The following is an 11,450-nucleotide window of genomic DNA, read 5'->3' as shown; positions in this document are numbered from 1 at the left end:
ACATATATACATACATACATATATACATACATACATATATACATACATACATATATACATATATACATACATATATATATACATACATATATATATACATATATATATCTATATATATATATACATATACATATATGCGGCTGAAGATAGCTTTATACTATCAATTATATACCAATAATGATGCAACAACTATAAAGCTTGAAACACGTGTACCGCAGAATTCTTTGTGTTTTGTTTTTATTTTTACATTTCCAATTCATATATATATATATATATATATATATCCTTGGTATACTCATCTTGGTAATCCATGACATACATTCATATATATATATATATATATATATATATATACAATATTTTAAATTGTATATATGTATGTGTGTATGTATGTATGTACACATATACATACATATATATATATACAATTTAAAATATTTTCATGTCAATTGTTTTATGAATTATATAAAGCTGAGTCAGTGGTTTCATTCCATAGCTTATCAATCAACTAATAATATAAATACTGTGTAAATAATAGATTATCTCTTCAATTTAATTCTGTATTTATAGCATTACATACTCAAACAGTAGCAGGAAAACATTATAAATATATATTTAAAACATTTAAACAGTTCACCTATGAAACTGTACTATGGCCTCTAGCAATTTTCCTTAAAGCAATACAGACTGAACCAAGCCAGATTAAGCTTGTGTAAGGAAAATAATATTTGTTTATATTTAAGTTCATTGCATGCACTGTTAGAAGATATATCCTTATAATTTCTATAGTGATGGCATAGTAAAATATATATTTGTAACAATTAACATTGAACTTTATACGAGAAACATTAAGTGAAGCTTGACATTTTAATAAGATTATATTTTTGATATTTGCCATGGAGAAACTCGATTGCCATACTGGAAATGTTTACTTCTTGTAGAAATTTATATTCCATGCTCACTAGAGCAAAACTGTTTAATCTGCCTTAAGCCTTAATGATTTTTCACTTTCTTATCTTATTGAGTTATAAAAACGACCATTCTACACTTAAGTTTTAATTGTTAAATTTGGAAAGGAACCGGGAGTTGTGATTTGCTGTACTTAAGATGCACCAAGTAAACTCACTGTCATCCATACATACATGCTTGTCCTTTACAAGTGCCAGTGCCACATAAAATGCACTCATGCTGGTGCTGCATAAATACACCTATGCAGGTGACACATAGAAAGCACCCAGCCAAAGAAATCATGCTACAACAGACAACTGGAGTCTGGACAGCTGCCCAGCTCCATGTCAAACCATCCAACCTATGCCAGCATGGACAATGGACATTAAACAATGATGATGATGAAGTAAATAACATGATACGGTTTCTTTTTTTCTCATGCTTTCTTCCAAATCTGCAGCACAGGTAGAAACAAAATTGAAAGGCCTCTTTACATCAACTTCATATTTAAATGGTTTTAACACATAAAAAATAATAATGTATTGCTCACTCCTTGATAGTCGATAGTAATTTTACCACAGCAATAATCAGATTGTTCATATTTAAAAGATGTAAATTGTAAATTTTTGAAATAGGGTTTGTGTTTCGCCAACACTAGACATACCTTACTTCTAAATTGACTTGTTGCCCTCAGTTTTATTGCTTCTCACAGTCAACTATCACAGTAAACAAGATATGTCATGTTCTGTTCCATCTGATTAAATAAATTATATCATCTAAGTGTATCCAAGCATGGCCACATGTAATATGAAATAGTTGTGTTTAAATCTTAGACAGGAAATTTTAGAGTAATATCAATTTATCATCATCGACATTTAATGTCTGTTGTCCATGCTGGCGTGGGTTGGATGGTTTGACTGGGCTGGCACGTTGGAAGGCTGCATCAGACTCCAGTCTGATTTGGTATGGTTTTCTATGGCTGGATACCCTTCCTAACATCAACCACCCTGAGAGTGTAATGGGTGCTTTCACATGCCATTTGCATGACACCAGCATGGGTGCCAATTTGCATGACACCGGCATCTGCCATGACTGTAATTTTGCTTGGCTTGCAGTTGTGACAGATACTGGTGTCAGGCAAGTTGGCACCCGTGCTGGTGGCACGTAAATGCACCCCGGCGTCATGCAAATGGCACCTGTGTTGGTGGCACATCACAGAATGTCTATAGCCCATGTAAGAACTCCCACATGGTGATGTAAATAAGGTTTTATTTTCTACAGGTAAAAGTTTAAGGGTAATATATGAATTAATATAGGATTTTGTAAGATATTGTAGAAGTAACTAAACAAATAGTAAGAGCAGAGGAGGAACTTAGAGTAGGTTCTACATAAAAGGCAAGTTCAAAAGAGAAGAATCTTTGTAGTAATTGTACAAAAAAAAGGAGGACAAAGCACATCAAGAGTGTATGTTTGTAAGATGTTGGTGCATAAAAGTTTGCTTATATGCTAGATGATTCATTTCTTTTTTTTTTTTTTTTGGATTGTCTAAGTAAATTTTTTAGGAGGCAGCTGCACTATTCCAGAATGCATTTAGTACCCTATAGCAAGGAATATTCAGGCCTTGGAGGGAGATTAGCAAATATTTAGTTTTTTCTGACTCTGAAGAATTGCACTTTAAGGGATGCAGTCTTGAATATTTTTAGAGCATAAAGACTTTAGCTGTGTTAATGATTAGGGAGAAAGAGTTGTAGCTTTGCTTTTTGACATGTATAATAACTAAGCCTTGGTGATGTTTCAGTCTAGGTTGTTATACCCTCCTTGCAAAATATTTTCAAGTTATCTCTTCATAGATGTTATATATTAGTATAAGCATATAGATTACATATCGATAATGCTTATGTATAAAAGATTAAAGAAGGGTGAAGATTGCTATCATCTTCCTAGAAATGTGCATGGCATGAAATAATGACAAATAAAGAAAGATTGATATCACACACAAGAAAGAATTTAAAGGATGTAATCCTACCAGAATACACATCAGAGTAGACTAAGGATTGTTGACACAATCCATAATAGAATGGTCTGACAAGAAACTTCTAATCCAGCAAATGAAAACAGAGGGATCTTTATAAGAATATTTTTATGTCAAAAGCTCTAAATATCAACTAAACCTCTATCTAGTAGGTTTAGTCAATGTTGAGAGCAACAATTTTACTTTTATTGAAGTTCACAAGAGTAAGTAACCAATTAGCATGTGTAGCATAAAGTTTCCAGTGACATTAACACTATAGTAACCATGCTGTTGGTCTCGCCTCAATCATCTCTAAAATGTTAGTTAGCACAAGCCATCATTTGCTGTGATCTGATTGGTGTGTCTATACATGTTGGGGCAGAAAGAGAAAAGTCAAAGTATTTGGAGAGGATAGGTCAATTTGAATAGGATAGCAGAAATATCATATTGATTAGCCACTTTTTAAAGGCTCAAAGGAACAATACTTAAAGGCACAGTCACATTTGAACTCTAGCTTATTTTTTTTTAACAATTTGTCCCATGATAGCTGTTATTTGAATATTTTCCAGGACAGCTAAAAAATGGTCTACAAAATTAGGAGAGATTACAGCAATAAAAAAAATATGCATATATTAAAAGGAAATGTTATCAAACCTCTGAATTTCTTGGGTGGATTTGTAATATCCCCAGCATCTGGTTGTACAACACATCTGTCATCCACAAGTCTGAAAGAGAACACAACAAAAGCATTGTTAAAACTTAACAACTTTGACATTGTATTATGTTTTTGTTATACTAGAGACCTAATTAAGTTATTCTTTTATAATTTTACTGAGTTTAACAATTAATTGAACTGTGATCATGCTGAGGCACCACCTTCAAAATCATAATAATTCCAGTCAACTCTAAGTAATTATTTTATTCTGGTACTTTGTTTTATCAATCTATGTTTATTGAGTGGCTAAGTTACCATTTTGAAAAACACCAAGTTTTACACTAATTAAACATAAACCCAAATGTAGACACAGACATACATGGATACACACATACACATGAATACACACACACATGCACACAGAAAAGCACACGCACATATGATAGGCTTCCACACAATATCCATGTACCAAATTCCACTCACTAATATTAGTTAACCCAAGTAGAAGAATTTACCCAAAATACTACACAGTGGGATCAGATCTCAAACCACATGGTTACAAAGTGAAATTCTAAACCAACAATCATTGCTTACAGTTTGTACACACACACACATACATGCATATATATATGTGAGTGTGTGTGTGTGTCAAAAAGTGAAAGAAAGCAGCACTCAACACATGTAATTAAAGTTGTAAGTATTTAATAACAGGTTGATTCAGCTTCACATTCATAGGTACAGATGAATGACTACACCTTCAGAGGTACCGAGCCTGAATAGGAGCAATTTGAATACAGCTTCTGAGAACATTTTGAGACCTCTACCCATCAGTTTAGGTCAAGTGAATGGCTTGATAAAACAGCAACGAGAGAGAGAGAGAGAGAGAGAGAGATAGAGAACGTGTGAGAGAGAGAGAGAACGTGTGTGCATGTGAGAGAGAGAGAGAGAGAGAGAGATTTTAAGTGGTAGAGGAGACCTTCTAGTGGCACCTGGAAGCATGAGTAGCTAACCTTTACATTAAAGGCATTAGAGAGTTTATGATTTTGCAAATTCATGCATATATTTCTTATTGGGTCCTCCAACTTACAGTAAGATAAAGAGTTAATTTCTGACATTTCCACATTAGCAACATAATTGAAAGCAAATCATAGATGTGGCTCACTTGCTTTTTAAAGTGCAATTTATCAGTAGTTAAAAAAGAAAATTGCTCATATGTATAAGTGCCTATCTATATATATGCAAGTTCTCATAATAATGATAGAGGTAGTGGAAGAATGGTATAGTTGATACAATACTTGAAGAGGAAGAGGTTAGTGTGTTACAGGAAAACATAAGAAGGAAGGAAGTTCTTCAGGATGTTGGACTACAGAATGAAGGCCTTCATATGTGTGATGCAGAGGTTTGTGGAAGAGACCCAGTAGAAGTAATGAAAATCAGAATTGTTTTTCATTTTCAGAATTTTAATACCAAAAGGTTGCTGCTAAAATGTAATCTTTATGGAAGTGGAATATCCAAACGAGCATGGTATTTGTTTAACTATTTAATTAAAATTAATTTGTAGAAAGAAATCAATATAGAAAACACTTACAACAATAATAAATTTGAAAAGAAATGGAAATATACTAACAAACATTCAACACAATGAATCTTTGTATCTAAACATACGAAATCAATATGGAAAGAATTTATAACAGGTATTAGCACTTTATAATAAATATAAAGGTTTTAATAGTTTACAATTGATGTACAACAGCATGTACACAAGCTGAGATATATTATATATGTGAGAATATAGAACAAGTACAATCCTCAAACAGTCTGCAACAGATGTATGTTTACAAACATTTTTTTTAAATAAAATGTTTCACAGCTGTCTCTAAGTGAATGGAAGATTCAAACCTTGGCTACCTGAATGTATGACTTTTATCTTTTTTCATGAGGACTTGTGAGAAAATTTTAAAAACAAACCAGTGTGATTGCTAGAATGAAAGATTAGAAAATTGCTCTGATGACATACCGGTCATAGTTTAGCATGTCTGAATTTATGGTTCAAGCTGATACTATTTCCTTAAGGAGAAAAGTGTGGTGAGAGAGAATGACTAAAATCTGCAGTGGATTTTCAGTTTTGTTATTCTTTTTAAATAATAATTCAATCATGAAACCTACAGAATAGATTTTAAGAATATAAAGAAGGCAAGAAATGCAACTATAACCTTAAATATCAATTGCTCTTCATCAAATAGACATGGAAATAATCTACATCCTGGTATATGTTTCCAGAAATTCAAATAATGAAACTAAACCTTAGTTTTCTATATTGTTAGCTTCAGTAATCAATGAAATATTTGATACCTATCTCAATTATCTATTTCTGAAATATAAAACACACTCTTGCTAGGCAAACTATCCACCTTGTTACACTACAGCTTGCCTGAGCAATATTTGAACAAAGTTTATTCTCATCCCCTCTTCCATACTTCATACTTGTAGCCAATGTTTCTTGAATATCTTCAAACCAATGTAAACAAAGAGCTATTTTTTCTTAAAGATATATCGAGAAAAATTACATTTTAAATACAAGTATGTGATAAACAAAGCATGAAGAAAGGTGCTTTATAGTTTCTATAATCAAGCTATTTATATAATTAACTATTCCCAACAGACCTTTAGCGAGGAAATATCAATCAGATCATTTTCAAGCTGAGTAAATAGGGTTATTAAAAGCATTGAAGGTGTTTCCATATGTCAATATATCATATGTAAATAGCATGTGCAATATGTTATGTGTAAGCATAGTACTTTCACAGTTGGTTTCAGAGAACACAGAACAATAGAAGTGTAAAGGTAGCAGATGTCTAGAGATGGAAGGTGAATGATAATAATTAACTTATTGATTCATTAGCTACAATTACACTATTCTGGTTAGAATGGTAGTGTGGTTGTTAAATGGAATTATTATGAGGCCATCATCATCATCGTCGTTTAATGTCTGTTTTCAATGTTGGCATGGTTGGACACTTTTACCAGAAGTGATAAGGCCAAGGAGTTGCACCAGGCTCCATTGTCTGTTCTGGCATGGTTTCTATGGTTGGATGCCCTTCCTAATGCCAACTACTTTACAGAGTGTGTTGGGTGTTTTTTATGTGGCACTAGCATTGATATCAATGTGTAGTGATTAAAATATGAGTGAAACATTTTTATCAAGGAGCAGAAAACATGGTTAACGATTTGCCAAGGTCCAGTACAATTTAATTATATAGGTTCTTGCTTTCTTAGGTAATTCAAAGAAAGTTTAATGTAGGGGATACTAGTCTATGCAAATATCTAAAATGAGACTGTTGGATGAGACAGAATACGAAAATTTGGATAATAAAGCATGGCACAAAATTAACTTATGTTTGATTCAAATCATCTGGGGCATATTTGTAAAATGCAATTTGTAAAAGGAGTGCATTGCTGCAATAGATCAAGAAACACAGCAATAAATACTTTTCAATCAATATCTAATCCCATGAGTGACATTGTATCTAAAAATATGAAACTAGATTCAGCAGGACTAAGTTTACCTAGCTGTCAGATGTAGATATCAAGTATTGTAAAATTATCTGCAATAGATTGGCATCTAATCTGCAACAAGATTGATTTTTCAACCCCCAAAATTGATTTTAATTTTTGACCAGAAACCTATTCTGTGTGATTAGGATGGCATATATATTCTCCGTTTGTTTTGGAAGCTTAAATATTTAATGCTACTGACATGTGGAAGCATCATTATGAGAAATGTGTACGAGAAAAATCATACACAACAATTTCCTCTATTATCTGTGACTATGTCTCAAAATATATCATAATGAGTAAAACTTTTACTAAAAGCAATAACCTCAACATTCACACCCACACATACAACTTTCAAATAACATTAAACTCTGTCGTTTAATTTTATTTGCTAACCTAGGAAAAAAAATATTCTTCATCACCATCATTTGACATCTATCTTTTTATGCTTGCATGGATCAAATGGAATTTGCTGAAGCAGATTTTCTGTAGCTGGATGTTACTTGTATGACAATGCTGCTCAGTTACAACCATTACATGATATCAGGACAAAGGTACACAGTATAAACAAACACACACTCGTGCGCATACACACATAGACACACACATATATAAACATATTACAAGCTTCTTCCAGTTTCCATCTACCAAATCCAGGGCTATAGTAGAAGACACTTGCCCTAGGTGTCATGGTGTGGAACTGAACCAGAGACTTCATGGTTAGGAATCAAGCTTTTTAACCACACAGCCACATTTGCAGGTATAGTTATTCCTTTCCTTGTATTAATGGGGGAAAAATAAAACCATTTTCAATATTAAGTAACATCAATTGGAGTTTGGAAATTTTATAGTATATTTTGCAAAATCCTGGAACAACTTGTTGGAAGATCACCTTTGATTTTCTATATAATACTCTATATCACTTTTCCTGTCTCTCTGGAATCTCCACATAGATTTGCTGCCCAGTAAATATGTATCCAAACAAATAAGTAATACCAGAAGTGAATGCATTAATTGAATATTAAATTAAAATTTATTCTCCCTCTTTCCATTAAACAATTTTCTTCTTCAATGGACCTGGGTTTGCAAGAAGTGCATGCAACACAGGAAATCTATAATAAGCCCAAAGTCTTTCTTTTTTTTTTCCCTCCACTTACACTAGACAATAATACACACATACAAAATAAACATAGTTGTTTTGTAACCTCAATCAATACCACCTTTTCCCCTACCATGTATGTTATTGTGTCTATAAAAAGCTTAATTTTACAAGACTAAGTTTACCTAACTGTCAGATATGAATATCAGATCTTGGGAAATTGTCGGCAATAGATTGGCATTTAATCCACAAAAAGCATTGACATTTCATCCACTTCATGCTTTCAAATCCAGGAGATAATCATCAGATTCATAAGTCCAGATGACTCGAGGAAATATTTATCACTTCATTTGGATTATGTAGAGAATTGAAGATGGGCAATGAGAAAATTAGGAGCGGAGGAACAGTTGGTTAGAATAATGATATTGATTTAAGAGAGTGCACACACTCAATCATAAAACTGAAGGACAGGAATAACAATGAGTTTGATGTTGAAGACTAGAGTGCATGAAGGATTAAATATTAAACCCATTACTACTTGTAGTTTGTAATGGTGGTCAAATGGAGGGTTTACCTCAAGAGTGGTTATATGCATGGCAGTGTGGTTAAAAATCTTACTTTGTAACCATGTGATTTTGGATTCACTCTCATTGTGCCTCCTCATGGGAAAATGTCTTCTACTATAGAATCAACCAAAGAGAGATGAAGAGACTGAAAGACAAAAGTGACAACTGTTCCTGTGCACTGACACAACACCCAAGCTGTTACCTCAGAAGGTGAAGGATAATGAAATTGAGACAGACATCTACACTCTCAGAGTGGTTGGCATCCAGCTGTAGAAACTCTGCCAAATCAGATTGGAACCTGGTGTAGCCATCTGGTTCACCAGTCCTCAGTCAAATTGTCCAACCCATGCTAGCATGGAAAGCGGACGTTAAACGATGATGATGATGATTGTAAACTTGCAGAAAAGTGCCATCCTATATTCTGCAAGAATTATAAGAAAGATTCTTGAGCTTTGAGATTTGCTGTCACCAAAGTTCAAGGCAACATCCCTGCAAACTATAAAATAGCTTCATTCAAATAAAATTGTTTCTAGCATAGGTACAGGATCTAAAAGTTGGGGAAGGTATTTACTTGACTGTTACTTTATTTTATTCATCCTGAAAAGAAGACAAGGAAAGTTAACCTTAGTGGGATATGGTTTCACAACAGAAGGAGCCAAACCAAATAATGCAGCTGTTTTTGTCCTATGCTTTAATGATTCTGTCAATCCACCATCATCGTAAAAATAATAAATAATAATAATCCTTTCTACTAAAGGTACAAGGCCTGAAATTTTTGGGGAGGAGACTAGTCAATTACATTGATCCCAGTGTTTCACTGGTACTTAATTTATCGACCCTGAAAAGATGAAAGGCAAAGTCAATCTCAGCAGAATTTGAACTCAGAATGTAGCAATGGACAAAATACAGCTAAGCATTTTATCCAGTGTGCTAACACTTGGATGGCACAGATTCACATTTGTCATGAATAACTTTGGGGAAGGAATTTATGTTACATGATTCCATTTATGTCTGCCCTCAAAATATAATGTTCTTGATCCTAGTCCAGAGGTGAAAAAACTCACATTGAGGCTTTTAAGCATGGTCTTCTAGAAGAATGGCTTTTACATTAAAAGAATAACTTGTTATTGAATACATAGCATTATATTTATTCTAATGTTCTAAAATTCTTTAAAATGTCATTAAAAACTCTGTTTATATTTTTATTTCTTCAATATTTATAATTACATTTTTTTAAACAATAAATGTAATCTTTTATGTATTTAATAAAATTTGCTTCAACGCAGCTATATTAAATTATATAATTCTATGTAACCATTAAACATAAAAGGTTCATTGCTACTCTTCTTGTCTCTTACCAGATATGGACAAGGGAAGATTTTGTGTTCAGTACTAAAAGCTATTAAAACTGTCACCACTCATGCAGTGAAGACAACCTCCCAAAGGTATTTGCAAGTAAGTAATTGGATTATTGAGAGATATAGGTATGTATTTGCCATAGACACCATACAGCAGAAGTAACAAGATACAAACTGTTGACCAGCAGTCAGGCATCTTATTGGTTCAATCTTATTGGTTCAATCTTATTGGTTCAATCAGCTGTCAGGTATTTATATTGAATGAATATTTAACTAATCCTCAACTTCTGATAACCTCACAAAACTTTGCTACAACTGTATCACAAAGACTAGATTTTTCTATTCAGGACTAGAAAGTACTTCAGCACTGATTTGCTTCTTACTTTCTACAAATCTTTAGTATCAGCTACATCAGAGCACTGCTCAATTATCTAGGATGGCACAATTGCAAGATATACAAACACTCAAGATCACACTCCAAAAAGGCCATTTAGCTGATTAACACAGACTCACTAAGCAAACAGCCATTATGCTTTCAACATGTTCGTTGTTCTAACTGATGCTACCTCAATAGCTTCTGCTCTTCTGAAGTAATAAACTCTACCAACTCTAGCCAAGTACACTCAATACACTCACCATTGCTCCACAAGCCAACAACAGAATGTCTATGCGGTCCTTCAATTGGCTAGAAACAGAAGATGAATTTCCTTCAAATTACAGCCCAAACATTTTTAAAATGATATAACACACTGAATAACACAATCCCACATACACTATACTTGAATAAAATTATGGAATAATAATAGCCTGAATTTATTTATCATATAGTTGTTTGATTGAAGCTGACATAGAGTACAACAAAACATATCTTCCTTTTGGTATATCAGTGTGTCCTATCACTTAAATTCTTCCTTCTTAGTACTTCTCAATTCTTCATTCCAAAATTGCAGCTCTGGAACATTCTCCTTTCACATGTTATTGCTTCTACAAACAGCAATTATCAATTAACGTATGTTAGAGTTAAAGATTAATGTATATGATTCATAATATATGCAGTCTTTTTATTTCCTCAGTTGAATAATTGGCAAAATTCCCTTTTCTATGTACTTTAGACATTATACATGCATATATATATATCTATATATCTATCTATATATATATATATATATATATATATATATTTATGCTTTCCTGTTCTTGTTATTTTATATGTGTATGTATGTATGTATGTATATATATATATATATATATATATATA

At 32.8% G+C, this 11,450-nt stretch overlaps 1 protein-coding gene across 1 annotated transcript in view; it reads right to left on the bottom strand.

Moving 5' to 3' along the window:
• Positions 1-11,450, bottom strand: part of LOC106882671 (inositol 1,4,5-trisphosphate receptor type 1) — a 314,426-nt gene that overhangs the window by 265,710 nt on the left and 37,266 nt on the right. Inside the window, exon 2 of the mRNA XM_052978577.1 lies at positions 3,614-3,684. Within this exon, the coding sequence (XP_052834537.1) occupies positions 3,614-3,684 (71 nt within the window). The remainder of the gene's footprint in view (positions 1-3,613; positions 3,685-11,450) is intronic.

This window comes from Octopus bimaculoides, chromosome 2 (genome assembly GCF_001194135.2).
Source record: "Octopus bimaculoides isolate UCB-OBI-ISO-001 chromosome 2, ASM119413v2, whole genome shotgun sequence".
Classification (NCBI taxonomy): domain Eukaryota; kingdom Metazoa; phylum Mollusca; class Cephalopoda; order Octopoda; family Octopodidae; genus Octopus; species Octopus bimaculoides.
This window is presented reverse-complemented; position numbering and strand designations above follow the sequence as displayed.